This window comes from Syngnathus typhle, linkage group LG12 (assembly GCF_033458585.1).
Source record: "Syngnathus typhle isolate RoL2023-S1 ecotype Sweden linkage group LG12, RoL_Styp_1.0, whole genome shotgun sequence".
NCBI lineage: Eukaryota > Metazoa > Chordata > Actinopteri > Syngnathiformes > Syngnathidae > Syngnathus > Syngnathus typhle.
The window spans coordinates 916,783-933,833 of NC_083749.1; the positions used below are offsets into that span (position 1 = coordinate 916,783).

Genomic DNA, 17,051 nt, shown 5'->3' on the forward strand with positions numbered 1-17,051 from the left:
AATCCTCTACATTCCATTTTCCATCACTTTATCCCTTGAAGAAGGTGAGTCGAGTTCAAAATTTAGTTTACGACTCAGAGCGAAAAAAAAGTTATCCCAACAACAACGCGTATCCCAACAACTTATTTCAAGCTATTTACGGTCTGTGCGTCAAAGGAAGTTAAACATTTGCAAGTATCCTAAGGAACCCACATCCTTTTTTTTCCGAGGCCGCAAGAGTCTGGAAATGTGTCTAAAACTGCTACAACTCAAATAGGGGGTCGGATTTTAAGATCAAGCGGTTTTGGGCATGTTTGTTGCTTTTTAGCATTTCAAATTTGTTCCGTTTAAAAAGTCAATGAGGGACATTGTGCCTGCGCCTGGATACTTTTGTCTATCTAGTGTTAATATCCTGTTTTGGAGTCTTGAGATGAGTCGACCTCCTTGTCACCCCCCCCCTCTCTCCTCTGTCTTTGTCCGTCTCCCGCAGGGCGAGCAAGGTCCGGTCGGTAGCCCAGGTGCCAAAGGTTATCCTGGCAGGCAGGTGCAGTAAATCCTCTGCTGTGACTGGTACAGTTGTAGTCCAAGCCAAGTGCAATTAGCTTGCGTCGCGCGCGCGCGTGTGTACATACTACTTAACATCCTCCGTAAGAATAAACAACACGAGCCGCTTTGTTCATTCACATCATGTTTGGGACGAGCAAACAAGTGCCCAATGACTGAAAAACGACAACGACCTTTTCTTAATTTCAGGGTTTACCTGGCCCAGTAGGACCGGTGGGGCCCAAAGGCGCGCGGGTAAGTGCGATCCATTAAAAACACAACAGCCTGACACTTAAGAGGGGAGGACTGTGAATGAGAGTTCCAAAAAAAAAGGCTCATTAGAGGTTGACAACTATTCGGTGCGTGCGCACACGGGTGCCAAATCCCTCGGAGGGATTCCGTCATGCTTCTGTGTGCACACAAAAGCACACCGGCGGGCGCTATTAATAGTCGTGTCGACACGGCGTGGCTATTTTGGGAAAAGGCGCACTGTAAATAGCCTAGCTCTACCCAACGAGACTAGCGACGCTAACGTTCCAATAAAGCATCTTTATCGGATCCTCTCGGCGGCTCCCCCCCCCCCCTGCCCCCGCTGGCTGGAATTTCCTGTTTGAGGCCCTGCCGTCTTAAGGAGGCATTCGAGTTCTCTCGCTCTCCTTTTTTTTGTCACCTTTCCACTTGGCGTCGGTCGCATTCTGCTGACTGGATGATGAGCAGGAGCGCAACGTCACGCTATTGCAAAAAGTGCTTTCCCAATGTTGGACCTTGTGCCCTCTTGTCGTCTTTGTTTGTGTTGTGCTGTTTTGTTTCCCCCCCCCTTCCTCGCACAGTGGCGCATCGTCTTCAGAGATCCCTGGTGTGAGGGTATGTGCCCTTGGACTACATCGTGGAAGCCAGCACCATGCAGTCCATGGGCATATACACTTGCCTCATGGCTTGGTTCTTCACCGAGAACGCCCCCCTCCCCTCCCACTGCCGAGCCTCTGGAGGCGCTCAGATCAAAAGCTCCCGGTGCATTTACCCCTCCCTCTCCCTGTCTTCCTTTTCTGTCGTCTCCTGCAGGGTTTCATTGGAATCCCCGGGCTTTTCGGCCTCCCCGGCCCGGACGGAGAAAGAGTGAGTGCTTTGCCGTGGCTTCAACGCGCCATTACGCAATTTGTGTCTGCTTTTCTTTCACCCGCCATCTCTTCTCTCCTTTTTCAGGGCATTCCAGGCGAACCAGGCAAGAGGGGCAAGATGGGTAGGCCGGTAAAGTTTTGTCTCCACATACTTTACAGACGATGCAAATGTGTTTGGGCCGCTCGGCACGTGTCGAGCAACATTCACTTCCGATCTTGTCTCGATTGTTGAGAAGCTACAAATTGTGCGTGTTACGTCCTTGTTTGACGATATCTGACAACCCCGGCCGTTACATTAGAGCGGTGCGTTCCGAAAGCACGTTTCCGAAACATGGTGCAACATCCAAATCAATCTCTGACCCACTTTGGACGGGCTCGTCTGCTGACTCCACGTAAAAGCAGAGATGCACTTAATCCCGACTGGACCGTCTTCAAGTCCTCCTTTCAAGAGCTGTACTTGGAAAGGTTTCTTTTCTTTTTTTTTTTGCCGCCTCACATTTGTCTTTGACAACACTGGTGACAGCAACGTAAGTCATCTTTTTGGCGGCTCGGCGTCCTTCCACGGCGATGAATGCTGACTCGTTGTTGGAACGCTCAACGATAGACGGAAAACGTACGAGACGGCGGCGTGACATTTTTTCCATTCGAGTACAGCTAATAATTGCCTTTAGATGACACAAGATGGCGCCAAAGCACTTTTCTTCTATTCGACAAGGTTATGGCCTGACTAAATGAGGCTCATCCCTTTAATTCAACATACACTCTTGGGGGTTTAGATCACTAGATGGAGTGATGATTTATTTAGTTTAAAAAAAAAAAGTCTCAACCCGCCAACCTGCCACTTTCTGCGGCTATTGACGGTAATTAGCGGTAATTTTCGAACAATGCGCGAATCTCAGAATAGCCCGGCTCGGCCATAATGAATCTCTTCGGACGTTCAGGCATTGTGCTCTCCGGCCTGCGCGGTTTCTCTTTACATCGAGCGTGGCCGAGATTAGCCTGCATTTAAGTGCGTTGCACTTATTTACGCCGAAAAGTATAATCAACTTAAATGAGGCTCTTGGGTTGCACATTTCTGATGACTCCACTTGGCAGCGCTCATGATCACGTAGCAGCGTCGTCCTACTTTAATGTTCATTTAATGCTCAACATATGAGAGACTTACTTTGGAGAAGGTGCAAAGTGAATGTTGCGAGTGACCGTGTGAGCAGAAGGCCGACTCTCCGTGAATGACAACGGTCGGTGTGACTTTGTTGGACGCGGCGGTTTCCCATCTGGCCAAATGCAGACGGCAAATTGTCTTTTCACGTGCTGTCAAGAGGTTCTTGTGCTCGGATGTTTCTCAACATTTTTGGAGCTAATCCACATTGTCCAAAAACTTTAAAACCGCTGTCGTCCTCCAAAGTCAATTGCATGCCCGTCACGTCTTATGTTATTCAAGTCTGGTGCTTCAAATGGTTTTGCTGGATCGGCGCTGTTTGTGTGCATCCATCATCTGTGTGTGTGCGCTTTAGGGCTTTCCAGGCGACTTTGGAGAACGAGGACCACCAGGAGCCGACGGAGAACCAGTAGGTCACACGCCTAACGAAAAAGTCATAGCTCTAGATTTTCGTAAATGTTATTTTCTGTCACATAACGCTTTACCTCTTCATGTTTGTTGTTGTTTGTTAGCGCCATGCTAACAATGCCAATATACTAAACCACATTTGCTCATTAAAACGCGACTCCTGATTTTATTAACTTACTAAAACTTTTTATAACGCACTTTTTAAATCTAAATCTCCATTTTAATGACAAAAGATACCTGCAGAGTTTAGAGGAAGCGCCATTTTAAGCAGTTCAGTTCTCTAGCTCCGCCCACACACACACACACACACACACACACACACACAGGCACCTCTCATAAGCGGTTCTGAACACTGAGCCACTATTCTGAGCATGTTTGTTTAAAAAAAAAAAAAAAAAACATGAGGCAAAAACCCCAGAAAAGTTCTCCTTCACTCTTCACCTCACTTGCTCTTTCTGTGTGTTTCAGGGCCCGATGGGAGCTCCGGGTCCAAATGGAGTTCTTGGTCTAATTGTGAGTCGTCCCTTTTGTGCGTCTAACTCCAGAATACTTGATTTAAATGAAACAGAAAATTCTTGCGTGCGTTGAAAATGACTCTTTTCTTCTGTAGCTTTACGGCTATAAAGGTGCCGAAAATAGTCCGAGCGCACACTTGTAATTACACGTGAACATACTTTGAATTAATAGTCAATCAAACATGTTTTAGCAAACTTTTTTAAGCTAAACACACACACAGCAATGGCCACATAATAGTGTGTGTGTGTCGCGTTCGTCCTCACCCGCGACCAGTCGCTCCTCCCGGTTTATTCTGGGCCCCCGGCCGTGGCGGCCAGCCTGTAATTGGAGGAGCCTGATTATAGCTCTCTTTGCAGCACTTTTTGTCCACAGCGCCGGCGACGGCATTTGTGTGACCAGACAAGAGTTGCACATTTCAATATATGCAAAACAATCCAGAAAAACTTTGAGTCACTTTACAAGCCGGATTTGAACCTTTCTTAAGAGCCTATCGAAATACGACATGACTGTTTGGTTGTGTTTGTGCTGCTCTCTTGACTCATGTTTGTCACGTCTTGTTGACAGGGTGACATGGGACCCGTTGGCGAGATGGGCCTTCCTGGTCCCAATGGACTGAAGGTACATCCTGACTAAAAAGTCAAGGCAGTCTTTAGTTTAGAAAAAAAAAAAACACAACAACTGGTATTTTAAAAACAAAACAAAGATTCTCAATTTCTTCCAGGGGGTGCCCGGAAATCCAGGAGAACAAGGACTGAAAGGTGATAAGGTGATCTGAATATTCCTGTTATTGCATGTGATGGATGTGTACGTCTTTGCGTCACCGACCGTGTAGACATTTTGAGCTCGCTTTCACACTTCAATTACATGCCGATGGCCTTCAAGTTAAATTACTGCCTCTTGTGGCACGACGTGGTACTACACTGAAGGCGCAACAGTCAACCCATGAAGAAAAAAAACATCACTTGAAAGAACGGATAAACTAGACCTTACTCCGAGGTGCCAGATCCGCCCCCCTTTGACCCAAATCCCATCTTAACGTCAATTGTACAATCCTCACCACTATTTTCCATGATTTGTAATTTCACGTTCAATTTGTTTTTAAAAATACAACGTTTTTGCAATAATTAAATGCATGGACACTTGTAATAAGATGATGAGGTGATGATACAATTATACGCTTTTCAGTCATAACGAGAAACCATAAGTGCATGTGGCCCGCCACCAAAATGACTTTGACAAACAAACAAACAGTAACCAAAACCTCCTCGGTGCCACGGGCATGTCATTTGGTTAAAGCTGTGTCTTGGTACGTGATTGAAAGAAGCCACTTATGAGATTAAGGTTCCAATGACAGACGAGCCGATGACACAGAAAGACGCCGTGTGACTGTTTTGCCCGAAAAGCAGTCAGAAGCACAAAATGTCACTTTGGTTCTGAACGTCATCTCGCTTCTCTCCGTCTCATCAGGGTGACATCGGGGTTCCCGGCGAGCAAGGCGAGATGGGCTTCAAAGGAGACAAGGCGAGTCTTCCACCTTGCTTTATTGTCGAGCGCTAATAGTGACAATCCTTTTGCCACGCCCGCTGGTGGCCAAGCAAAAACTCTGCGTCCTATTTCATTGATTTGACATTGTTTTTTTTCAACAGGGCAACCAGGGCGCTCCAGGACCGCCTGGCCCCCGTGGGAAACCAGGACCACAGGTTCGGATTACTATCCCACTCTGTATTCACGACCCAATCGGCCAGTCCGACACCTTCGAGGGAGAGTTTGGAAGTTTGCGGTATGCTTTCTGCCCTTTTCCAGGGCAGTCTGGGCGACAAAGGTCCCGATGGCGCAGCCGGACCGTTAGGCCTCGAGGTGCGTCTTTGTTGTTTGTCCACTTGTGAGCAGAGTTCTGATCCGGCTGAATTGGCCTCGATAGGGTTTCCCCGGCGACATGGGACCACCGGGAGAGAATGGCCTCGAAGGACCAAAGGTGAGAAAGACAATCGTGAATATTGTTTTTATGTCAACACGCTTGTTTCTTTCCACACAAAGGGAAAACTGGGCACCAGAGGCTTACCGGGGCCGCAGGGCTTACCTGGCTTGGAGGTAAGCCTCTTCAGCAACGACGCTTTGCAAAAGCGTTTCTCAGCCAACGACAATAATGATCTTTTTCCAGGGAGACGAGGGCCCGATCGGACCTCCGGGACCGACGGGACTCGAGGTGAGTTGTCACTCTTTGTATCTTTACTCTGGTCAACGTTTTGTAATATTGTCCCGTTCTTTTGGAATGGGTCCCGACATTTCTGGGCGTTTTGGGCCATCGGTCAGAGAATGCAAGAGTAAATCGAGTTTGGTCTCCACGCGCTTTGGTTTTATGACATCACATCGTCGTATATCGTCCAACCGGTTGCAAAAACACACCGGGGTTTGTTTGTTTTCATCCACTCTTATATGCTCTACAGTCAATTTCAAAAGCTTCCGATCCCCTGTTCTGGACGCAAGGGGGTGATAACTTTCACTACTTTGTTGACCGTGGAAATTTATAGCCAGCATAAAAAAAGCCAAGGGATGTTAGTGGATGAGCGAAAGAAAAGTGCCGAGTGCTGTTGGAAAAATGCCTCGCTTGCATTTTCCCCGAGTCCGCTGCTTTGATGATCCCAGATGGGTTTGTTTTTTTGCTCCTTTTGACATCCTGAGTTTTCACTCAAGCTACCAACACCCCTGACCCCCCCGCTGATCCATCCCCTTGGCCTCCTTTGTGAGGGCGGAAGCGGCGATCCAATCGAGTGATCTGTGTCCACGTGGCACAAGTCCCACTTCTCCACCTCCATACGAGACCCTTTGGGCATTTATTCGATATCCTTCATATGCGGCCCAACATCCATCTACAAATACTGAACATAGAATAAATGTTCCGAATCAGTAAGACCCTCATTCTATTGAGTCGTCTTCCTAACGAGGACAGAGTGTCCTAGTATCGAATGAACGCCCCACGCCGAGTAATTTATGACACCAAATCTTTTTTTATTGACTATGTGCTGGGAGTGGGTGAATCAAATTAAATGTGTCATGACATGAGAGCGGCTAACCGCGACGGAATCCAACCCTGGAATCCCCCCCCCCCCCCCCCCCCCCAAGTGAGTCATTTCATTCAGAGGAGTTACGGCTGATAAAAAAGCACTTAGTTCCCCTCTTAAGTTTAGGAATGATTGTCAAGAACATAACAGTCGAGAGCGAGACGGGAGCGCGTCACCTGCGCGAACGGCAACATCTGCCGACTCACCGCAAACTGTCGGCGCCGGTGATTCAGCCCATTTGTGTTTATGCCTAGCCGGAATGTGGCGAGACGCTTAACGTTGTGTCCCGTTTAGGGTCGACTGGGCAGAAAAGGATTCCCCGGGAAGGTCGGGCCTGAAGGAGTCAAGGTGTGAACTTTTGCCTTTTCTTATCCAAGTTTTCACAAAGTCTTTGCACGTCTTCAACAGAGTGTTTTCCTTTTCGTGCAGGGAGAAACTGGCATCATGGGGAAAGTTGGCTCCATGGGAGAAAGAGTAGGAAACTGCCCGACGACACCTCTTTCTTCTTTAACCTGATTGGCCGTTCGCTTAACGTCGCTAAACAAACAAACAATGCAAAACGCCAATGAAATTAACATCGATAATCAGTGAGCTATTGTGTGTGGGTTTCAGGGCTTGGTGGGTTTCATCGGCCCCGTGGGCGAGGTGGGAATGGCAGGAGAGAAGGTAACTTTCCATGTGGATTCCGAGAACGACAACACCGCTCTTCACAAAGGCAGCTTTTTCCCTAGACCTGAACGCTGCGCTTTTGTCTTGTTAGGGCGACCGAGGCATGATAGGTCTTCCCGGACCACCTGGAGAGAAAGGCTCAGATGTAAGTCACCGTTTTGGGGGGTGGGGGGCGTACTGCCCAAAGGGGACCCTCACTTAAAACGCAAGGGCTATTCCCATGGGAATACGAGAGCGACCTTGATGTTTTTGATGAGGAAGTGGGAAGATATTAGAGCGTGGCGTCTCCAAAGCGCTCAGATCCGCTTGTTGGAAAACCCAAACAAGCGTGACTGATCACTTCGCCTCATGGCTTCTATTCACGTCAGCGGGAAGTGGGATGATGGCCGACCGTGGAGAAGGGAATGCGATTTCAACGGCTAGCTTGCGAGCTAACAGGCTTTGCCGATTTGTGTGCAGGGTCACACAGGGACACCGGGGGAGACCGGGCCTTCAGGACCACCAGGAAAACCAGTAAGGCGTCACACGTTTGATCATTGTATTGATGCTAAATTGTAATTGTGTCATTAAATGCAGTTTGAGCATGAACGCCACTCTTAAATAGAGGGGAAAAAAGTGAAAGGAAATCAATGAACAGCTTTCCATGGTGTGGTTCCATCTGTCACAACTGGATCAGAACCAAAAGCCTGCTAATAGCAGTAAAGCTCCGCAGGAAATTGCCGTTTCCATTGCTCCGTTGGCGTCTTTCGTGACGCTGCGCAGCCAAACGTGACCGGACGACCTCCTGCTGAACCCGCGTGACCCTCCTGTCACTCCAAATACAAACAGCTACAAGCAATTAGAAGCCCCCTACCGCCCCCAAGCCGTCATCAACGTGGCCTTGGCTCGGGCCGAGTCGCAGCAGGCGAGCGGCGGCCGCGGCGGGAGATCGCACAGCCACCAAAGCAAATATAAACACTCAACAGGGGGGCGGCCGTTTAATTGCCGTGAGTGACACATCTAAGGACAAACCTCGCTACCGCCCCGCCTCCCCTTTGGCCCTCGGGGTCAACATGCAGGGGGGTCTTTCTGCTGTGGGTGTCAACCTTTGTTTTGCCTTCCTTCCGCTTATTCTGCTTTTTTCTTTTGTTTTTCAGGGACCCCCTGGGGCGGCAGGGTCCGCAGGTAGCAGAGGAACCAAAGGCTTGCGGGTACGCTAGCAGTTTATTATTGAAGAGAAAGACAAGGAAAAAAAAAACGGCTGCGCTCGCCGCTTTTCGTGTCCTGTCAGGCTCACAATTCTCACGAGCGCGTCACATGCCAAAAACGACGACTACACGGTGTAAATGGCGATGAGTGATGGATTCCCCTCATGTGCGCCGCTCGGCACGCGCCCAGCGGCGCGCACGTGCAAGCTGCTGTGCTCGACCCGCGTTTTGCAGTCATGTGGGAATTCGAACCGCAGAGCGAGACCCGAGACGATCGTTTGTCATCTGCCAAACGCTTTCCAGTCTGACAGAAGCACAAATCCTTTTTGCTAAATGAGAGCAGGGAGCTGTTGATAACCACCCAGGGCCAAAAAAACGACACCTCCGACTGCGTTCCAGCGACATCTACTGGTGCAGTGACACACGCGCGTGCTGTGTTTTCAGGGCGCAGCGGGGCCCGACGGTCCAACGGGAGAGAGGGGGTCAGAGGGCAAGAAGGTAAAAACGGTTGGACGGCTCCAAGGCTGAGGGGAAGGGGCGGTCGTAAATTATGTTCTCTTTCGCCGCCGCCGCAGGGTCCAGACGGTCCTCCCGGAAAGATTGGCTTCCCCGGGCCCCAGGTGAGACGGCACCCCATTTTTAATTGCTGCCTGAATAATGTTCCTCAGGGCAGTGAAAAGTGATTTGGAATACATGTGCAGATTTATTTCTGCTTATTACTGAACCACTGGCTCTTTGTTGCCATCCTCCAGGGCAAAATCGGGGAGTCGGGAGAAAGCGGGCCGAAAGGTTTTCCCGTGAGTTTCCACAATACCCCTCCTGGCGCTTGGAAGGGTCAGAAATCATTTTTGCTCTTCTGTCCCCAGGGTATCCAAGGCCCGTCGGGTTCACCGGGGGACAAGGGAATCGCAGGCGAGCAGGTAGGCGGAGCACGGCCATCTTCAACCACTTATTGTTGCACTTTGATTTCTTCTTTTTTCAGCCTCCAAAATGTCGCGTTAAAGGCGCTCGTAAGTCATTGTGCATTTCCTCTCCTTTTTAGGACCATATTTACTGGCTTTATTGGATTTTCCTTGGCAGCAAAATGCCTCCTTCGCCTTCTGTTGTGCACTTATAGTTCAGAACTTACTTTACAGCTAAGAAGGATTTTATTGGCGAAAAAACAAAAACATGGCTACAGTCAAGGCTCCCTGCAGACTAGCAAAAAAGAGTAATTGTGTTTCCAAAATTAAATGTGATCAAAAAGTGAAATCATTCACTAGAAACTATACAATCATTATATACTTGTATAATAAATATTTTATTTAAATTGTAATTATTCAATTTATTTGTGTGTGTGTGTGTATTAACATTTTTATTGAATGGCATTTATGATATTTTAATTTTTTTATTTGGTTGGTTTTTGAGTTTGTGGAACCGCAGTGCATTAAAAAAAAACATTCAAATGCAACCATTAGCTATTCATTTAGTTGTTTGCTAAACGTTTGTCCTTGTCGTCCACAGGGACCACCCGGGCCGCCGGGAACTTTGGGACTGTTGGGAGAAATTGGTCAAAAGGTGAGAGCGGTCACGCTCTACCACGTTTGACCCAGTCGACTTCTATAAAAGTCGTGCAAACGTTCACTGCGCCCGCTTCAGCCATTTGATATTTGTAGTAACAAGCTTAGTTTATAAAAAGTGACAAAGCCAAACCTTGTCTGAAAAATAAGCAACTTTCCACCGCTATGTGTAACAATCCATGTCCGGCCATCAGGGACCTCCGGGTGGCTTGGGCGAACCAGGAGTGCCGGGTGAGCCCGGTGATAAGGTAACATCGGGCATACACGTTTTGTTTTCATTGTCTGAATTTTACCCCCCCAAAATATTTGTGTGTGATTGACAGGGTGCCATCGGTGCGGACGGGAACATGGGCGAGCAGGGGCTCACGGGCCCTCGGGTACGTTTGTCGGCACCAACTGGCATTTAAAGAGCTTTTAGGAATTTACCTCCTCCTTCTCCATTTCTACAAACCATTCCAGCGTACTTCCATTATTTCTTCAGAATTTCATACAGACATAATCATTGGCTGAAAACGATTTTGCGGCCCGCCACCGCTTTAACGTGTCCGTCCTCGTGTTTCATGTGTGAACAGGGCGAGCCGGGTTTGGAGGGAGAGGCTGGTCCTGCTGGTCCCGATGGAACTAAGGTGACTGCAGCAGAAAAGATCATTCACATTTGTATTTTGGTGCAGATGATGAGATTGGTGTGTGTGTGTGTTCATGTCAGGGTGAAAAGGGCGACATGGGCCAGGAAGGCGACAACGGTGAAAAGGGTGAAACGGGTTTAAAGGGAAAGGAAGGCCCGCCCGGCAGTCCTGGAATCCCTGGTGTCAGAGTAAGAGCGCTTGAAATTCACCAAACGTCTTTCAAATCCACCTCATGCTTTGACCTTTCTTTTTCAGGGCCAAGAGGGCAAATGTGGCAAAATTGGAGAAAGAGGCAAAGTTGGGTCAAAGGTTAGTCGTCATCTTGCCACATTTAGAAAAAAAAATCAAATTTTGCTGCTGATCCAAATGCTTAACTCCAATTTGATGGCGAAGAAAAACTAAAAAGTGATTCACGTTGTAAAACACTCGTATTTTAGGGCGCCAAAGGTCACCAAGGTCACCTCGGGGAGACTGGGACAGCAGGCAAGATAGGACCGCAAGGCAGCGTCGGGCCCAAAGGCTCCAGAGGGACCATCGGACACGTGGTAACGTGCACGTCTTGTCTCACGTTGCGTCATTGCGGAAATAAATCAAATATCTTACTCTGGACATTTGGGTTTCTTTTAGGGAGCTCCAGGCCGAATGGGTCAACAAGGGGAAACGGGCCTTTCGGGTTATGAGGTGCGCGTCTCCAAATGATTAGCCACATTCAATTGGACTTGGGCATTTCCATTTGGTTCTCATAACTATCTGTTGTTTGCCTTTGCAGGGCCACCAGGGACGGTCTGGCCCGATGGGTCGTCCGGGACCAAAAGGTGAAAAGGTACAGCTCAACTCATTGTTCATCTTCCATCTGCTATGCGGCGTCGAGTCGCTGAGCATTTTGTCCGTCCATTTTGTGCGCAACCAGGGCGAGCAGGGGGATGACGGCAAAACCGAAGGTCCTCCTGGTCCTCAGGGTGATATCGTAAGTTGCGTTTGATGCCGGCCACAAATTGGACGCCTTTTTTACTGACCAACCCGCATCGTTCTCGCAGGGTCCTCCGGGCGACAGGGGAGAGAGGGGCGAACCGGGCGACCCGGGTTACAAAGTAAGATGGCTCCTTCGAGTCCGGGAGGGGCTGGGCGTCTTCACCTTCAACCTCCAACAGGCGGGCATTCTTTCCACAGGGTCAAGTTGGCGTGGACGGAGAACGAGGCCGAGCCGGCGCTCCCGGACTTCCTGTGAGTGCCCCGCCACACGTTTGACTCTTTGTGACTCCCGAACTTAACAAGTCAACCATTACATGCAGGGACATCCTGGACCGCGAGGCACACAAGGACCCAAAGGGGCCAAAGGAGATCAAGTAAGACGAGAGTCATGCTTGAATAATAAGAAATTCTTCTCATCATGGCGTACGCATCCCAAAACTCTTTCTGCTATTAAGGGTCACAAAGGCAAAAGGGGTCAGGCGGGAGCAAAAGGAGCCCGAGGAACGGAGGCGAGTCAAATCCACACCGACCTCAAAAGTGTCAAAAGCAGTAAAAGCAACATCTCGTCTTCTGCAGGGGCCAGCCGGTCCAATCGGGCCCAGAGGCGTGGTGGGCAGAGAGGGACAGGAGGGAGCGCCCGGGATGGACGGGACCCCAGGAAAGGACGGAAGCAAAGGCCCGCCGGTAAGAGCTGGATTTTGCTTTTCAAGATGAGAGATCGTCCAATCATCTGAATCGTGCGCAGGGGGAGCATGGAAGCGACGGCGAGACCGGCCTCCCGGGAAAAGCCGGCTCTCATGGCAAAACCGGGGTGACGGGACTGCCGGGCGATCAAGGGGCCTTTGGACCAAAGGTAAGACCAGCTTTGCCCTCAAAACAGACACCGCCTCGACAACTTGACAATTTGATCACTCCAGGGGGAGCGAGGTCTTCGCGGACCCAGCGGACCTCCGGGGAAAAGAGGCTTTCGGGGTGGAATGGGACTTCCGGGGACACGGGGAGATGCCGGACCCAAAGGACAACCCGTGAGTGTCATTCGAAGAGACGACTCGTTAGCGACTGCTAACCCGTGCTAACAATAATGCTGACTCGTCATTCAGGGTGACGTCGGTGAATCTGGCTTTCCTGGAATTCTTGGAGTTTTTGGTCCAAAGGTAGGTAGGAGGAAACAAAAAAACATTTTGCCCAGAAGTGTTAATATGTCTTGTGGCTGTTTTCAGGGACCTCCAGGAGACTTTGGGCCAAAGGGCATACGAGGGCCAAAGGGGCCACAAGGCGACATGGTGGGAAGATGATCGGCCGCCGTCGTCTTTGTTTTCCTTTGCTCTAACGCCATCTCTCAATCAGGGCCGAGGCGGAATCGTGGGCTCCGTGGGAATTATTGGCCCCAGTGGAAGCGCAGTACGTACCGCACAATGTACAAACGTGAAAAAAAAAACATTTCGCATCCTGAGAGAACCTAAAGACAATTATTTTGCATCCTAAGTGAACCCCTCCTGGTTTTAAAAGACAATTTATATGGAAAATATTAATGGCTGTAATGTTTGTTTCCAGGGCCCCAGAGGAGAAAAAGGCAACCGAGGCGCCATGGTGATTATTATTTTCATGAAAAAAAACGGTGTGTTGTTAAATATTATTTAACTCTTTTTATTTGTGTGTGTGTGTCCTGTCCTCTCCCACCAGGGAGTCCAAGGACCTCGGGTATGTTCTGCATGCTTTTTATCTTCTTGTTGCTGATTTGAATGATGAAGGCTCACCTTGCATGTGTGTCTTTGTCCTACTCAGGGAGCTCCCGGACCTCGCGGACGGCGTGGCCCACCGGTAAGATTCTTTTTTTTTTCTTGAATTCACCTGAATCCTTTTTATGCTCATTCTTTGTGTCCTTTTGCTTCATCCTAGGGTCCTATGCGTGTCCCTCCATCATTTGTAAGATTATTTCGCCTGATCGTAATATCATGTTCACAGATAAGAAACCATAGCAACTTGTTTTTTTTCCCCCCTCATCAGAAAGAGGATGGTCTTTTGTATATGGATTCACACAGCCAGCTCAGGAATGAGGTTCGTGAGTAACGTCCACGACGAGACTGCTCACATCAATGAGGGCTTGCTGTATCTCGTCATTAGAATAAGCTAGTGATGGACCTGCCCATGCTGGACCAGGGTGCAGAGATCTTCAAGACCCTCCACTACCTCACAAATCTGATCCAGAGCCTGAAGAACCCACTGGGCACCAGGGACAATCCTGCCCGCATCTGCAGGGACCTGCACAGCTGTGAACAAAAGTTAAAAGATGGTATGGAAAGTGTTCATTCAAACATCAAAGTGTTCAGCCAAACCATAAGAAAATGCCAGAACAAGCTAACAGAATTAGCATAGCTGCATAGAAATAGCATTGCTGCGAGGCTGCCATGCTAACCGTTCTACCCCTGTGCTACCGCTAACCCGACGCCGCGTCATGATTTCAGGCACTTATTGGATCGACCCTAACCTCGGCTGCACGTCCGACACAATCGAAGTCTCCTGCAACTTTACGGGCGGCGGACAGACCTGTCTGAAACCAATAACCGTGTCCAAGGTATCCAAAAGAGAAGAACACAAGTGATTACACAGAGCTATTGTAAACGTGTTTGTTTCTTTGCAGCCAGCGGTCAGCGTTGGCCGCGTCCAGATGAACTTCCTCCACCTGCTGAGCGCCGAGGCGGTCCAGCACGTCACCATCCACTGCCTGAACGTCTCCGTCTGGACCACCGGGCAGCATTCGCCGGCTTCCCGACACTCCTCGGTGCGCTTCAAGGCGTGGACCGGCGAGATCTTTGAAGCTGGAGGAGAGCTGGAACCTGATGTGGTGGAAGACTCTTGCTGGGTATGTCGAAATGAATACAATTGCATTGAAAAAATAGGAGAATTTCCGCTTAGATTGGCTCAGCGCTAAAGATGTTTTTCTTAACGAAGCCAACGCGTGTGCTAACAGATGAAAGACGGGCGCTGGCACCAGGCCCATTTTGTGTTCCGCTCGCTGGACCCCTCCCTGCTCCCCGTGACCGACGTGATACGTCTACCCGAGACCGGCCCAGGATCGCATTACCACCTGGAGATCGGACCCGTCTGCTTCACGTGAGCCGGGAAGCGTCATTCGGCGCCGCCCGGCCCAGCCCAGTCCAGCCTCCCCCCGCCAACCTTTCATTGAAGGAGAGCAGGCGGGATGGAGTTTGGGGGGAGTTCTTGCACTAATATCCTCTCAATAGCTTCTTCCAGCTCCTCCGTGAAACAAACAAAAATAGGCCCGTGCCATCTCTCTGGAACATTTCCAAGTGGAGGACGCCCGGAGGGCTAATTAAGCGGGCTGGATTCGAATCGTAACTTATTTTTGATATTACTTGATTTGAGTTGGGGCAACAACAAGACGAATCCATTCCGATATCCTACGAGAGAGAGAAAAATATGATCAAATAATGTACATATATGTATTCTTCTGGTTTTCTTTGATGCCTACATGTTTATCTCATTTTCAAGTGCAATAGAAAAGGAGAAGATAATGTTACAGGTTAAACTAAAATGAGGGGGCGGGCAGTGGGTTTCATTATTTTATTTTGGTGCTCATCTCCTTACTTCCAATATTATTCATCTGTTTTTTTGGGGGGGGGTGGGGGCAGTCACAGTTCACAATCCCATTTATATTTATTATTAGTGTGCACTCCAAAAAGGGAGATATTGTAAAAGTCAGTGGTGTGAGAAAAGACTTGTTAGAGATGCCACTGATGTGAAGATCTGCAGCTTTAGTCATTGAGGGGAAACAATATGTAAAAATATGACAAAAAAAATATATGAAGGTTTAGTTCTCGTTTTATTTTTAGTCTTGCGGTCAGTTTGAGATCCTTGTGTCCACACTTTTTTTTTTTTCTTCCATAGTAAATGAGTGAAAGGTGCTAATATTTTTGCTGTAATAACACCACTCTGCTTGCATATTCTGTTCATAGTGCAGGCTCGCTTGGATTAATTTAAAACAAAATAAAAATCTATATGTAGAGAGAGAAAAAGTGCATTGCCCTAGATTCCATAATTATAGTTTTCAAACGCTCACCCTGTTGGTTGTGAAACGCTCTTAGCGATACAACTCGACGCAGTATCAAGCAAGTATTTTTTTAATTCCTTGTTTAAAAAAATAAAAATAAAAAAATCCCCTTGCAGCAGCTGTGTATGTAATAGTCATTAAAAAAAAAAGGGAAAAAAACATGTATATGTTTGTGTATCGTTGATCCCCGTCCTTGCTAATTTAATATTTAATTTGTGGAACAGCGAATATCTCTTGTCCACTCTCCTCGCGGAATATCTTTCTATGATTTTATATATATATAAAAATATCAGTTGGCCCAACTGGTCTTGGAGTTATATATTTTTTCTTATGTGTACATTTTGAGGCTCCGGCGAACAAATTTATTGCAAAATACATTTCTTTGTTTCTCTATGATAATCCATCATGTACTGTATCAGGTGCTATTCTATTACTTGTGTTTTGAAGGAAGGACAAAATGCCAAATATGTGAACTGGTTCCTTGTTACTTTGTTTTGAGTTGTGTTGTAGACATGAAAGCCTGACATTTTGCAGATGACAACCAGGGCAAAAGGTGAATAAGGTTTTCCGTTTTCCTGTGTGAATACAACCAGCTTGTTTGGGGAATACAGTAGCCTATATATATATTAATATTAGGAAGTCAAAGTATCTCACGCTGCAAATGTTATTGGTCTCTGCTCTTTACTTGGCGTTCCGTTTGTTCAATAAAAACTTTCAATTTGTGTGTGACTATTTTAAGTTACTGCTCATATAAGAAGACTGAAATCTCAGGAAATAGCAGTCAGTGTTTAGTCTTGATTAATTTAGTTGATCATCCTTTTCGGACAGAAACCTCATGCTCAAATATGGTCGAGTTCATATTTTTCACAAATCTTTTTGCCCTCCTGCAATACCCAATATGGACACTTGAGGGCGCTGTTCTTAGTACAGCCAGTTCCACTGTAACTTTGTCACCAGAAGATATAAAGGCCACGTGACTGGTGATGCAAAGAGGTCCAATTTTTTTTGTTTTTGTTTTTAAAGCTGCCACAAACCACCCAGAAATGTTTGTTTTGGCCCATAGCTCGTTGCCAGTATCCACCCAGTTACACGTCCCATTCAACAACGCTCACAAAGTAAGTTTTCCACAAATATATCTAATAACCATGAAAAAGAGTACAAATTGCACCAATACAAATTGC

The 17,051-nt window shown here is 47.9% G+C and overlaps 1 protein-coding gene across 1 annotated transcript in view; it reads left to right on the top strand.

The window, feature by feature from the left end:
• Positions 1-16,592, top strand: part of LOC133163232 (collagen alpha-1(XXVII) chain B-like) — a 29,022-nt gene extending 12,430 nt beyond the window's left edge. The window contains exons 9-61 of the mRNA XM_061292920.1: positions 470-523; positions 733-777; positions 1,585-1,638; positions 1,726-1,770; positions 3,155-3,208; positions 3,676-3,720; positions 4,288-4,341; positions 4,445-4,489; positions 5,191-5,244; positions 5,370-5,423; positions 5,527-5,580; positions 5,645-5,698; positions 5,761-5,814; positions 5,885-5,929; positions 7,080-7,133; positions 7,215-7,259; positions 7,398-7,451; positions 7,546-7,599; positions 7,914-7,967; positions 8,591-8,644; positions 9,086-9,139; positions 9,217-9,261; positions 9,394-9,438; positions 9,508-9,561; positions 10,145-10,198; positions 10,395-10,448; positions 10,524-10,577; positions 10,773-10,826; positions 10,907-11,014; positions 11,082-11,135; positions 11,264-11,371; positions 11,454-11,507; positions 11,596-11,649; positions 11,737-11,793; positions 11,864-11,917; positions 11,997-12,050; positions 12,119-12,172; positions 12,254-12,307; positions 12,375-12,482; positions 12,544-12,651; positions 12,716-12,823; positions 12,899-12,952; positions 13,019-13,081; positions 13,146-13,199; positions 13,353-13,388; positions 13,482-13,499; positions 13,584-13,619; positions 13,698-13,724; positions 13,806-13,856; positions 13,923-14,091; positions 14,264-14,373; positions 14,440-14,661; positions 14,770-16,592. Coding sequence (XP_061148904.1) covers positions 470-523; positions 733-777; positions 1,585-1,638; positions 1,726-1,770; positions 3,155-3,208; positions 3,676-3,720; positions 4,288-4,341; positions 4,445-4,489; positions 5,191-5,244; positions 5,370-5,423; positions 5,527-5,580; positions 5,645-5,698; positions 5,761-5,814; positions 5,885-5,929; positions 7,080-7,133; positions 7,215-7,259; positions 7,398-7,451; positions 7,546-7,599; positions 7,914-7,967; positions 8,591-8,644; positions 9,086-9,139; positions 9,217-9,261; positions 9,394-9,438; positions 9,508-9,561; positions 10,145-10,198; positions 10,395-10,448; positions 10,524-10,577; positions 10,773-10,826; positions 10,907-11,014; positions 11,082-11,135; positions 11,264-11,371; positions 11,454-11,507; positions 11,596-11,649; positions 11,737-11,793; positions 11,864-11,917; positions 11,997-12,050; positions 12,119-12,172; positions 12,254-12,307; positions 12,375-12,482; positions 12,544-12,651; positions 12,716-12,823; positions 12,899-12,952; positions 13,019-13,081; positions 13,146-13,199; positions 13,353-13,388; positions 13,482-13,499; positions 13,584-13,619; positions 13,698-13,724; positions 13,806-13,856; positions 13,923-14,091; positions 14,264-14,373; positions 14,440-14,661; positions 14,770-14,916 — 3,402 coding nt within the window. The 3' untranslated portion in view covers positions 14,917-16,592. The remainder of the gene's footprint in view (positions 1-469; positions 524-732; positions 778-1,584; positions 1,639-1,725; positions 1,771-3,154; positions 3,209-3,675; positions 3,721-4,287; positions 4,342-4,444; positions 4,490-5,190; positions 5,245-5,369; positions 5,424-5,526; positions 5,581-5,644; positions 5,699-5,760; positions 5,815-5,884; positions 5,930-7,079; positions 7,134-7,214; positions 7,260-7,397; positions 7,452-7,545; positions 7,600-7,913; positions 7,968-8,590; positions 8,645-9,085; positions 9,140-9,216; positions 9,262-9,393; positions 9,439-9,507; positions 9,562-10,144; positions 10,199-10,394; positions 10,449-10,523; positions 10,578-10,772; positions 10,827-10,906; positions 11,015-11,081; positions 11,136-11,263; positions 11,372-11,453; positions 11,508-11,595; positions 11,650-11,736; positions 11,794-11,863; positions 11,918-11,996; positions 12,051-12,118; positions 12,173-12,253; positions 12,308-12,374; positions 12,483-12,543; positions 12,652-12,715; positions 12,824-12,898; positions 12,953-13,018; positions 13,082-13,145; positions 13,200-13,352; positions 13,389-13,481; positions 13,500-13,583; positions 13,620-13,697; positions 13,725-13,805; positions 13,857-13,922; positions 14,092-14,263; positions 14,374-14,439; positions 14,662-14,769) is intronic.
• Positions 16,593-17,051: the final 459 nt, after the last annotated feature.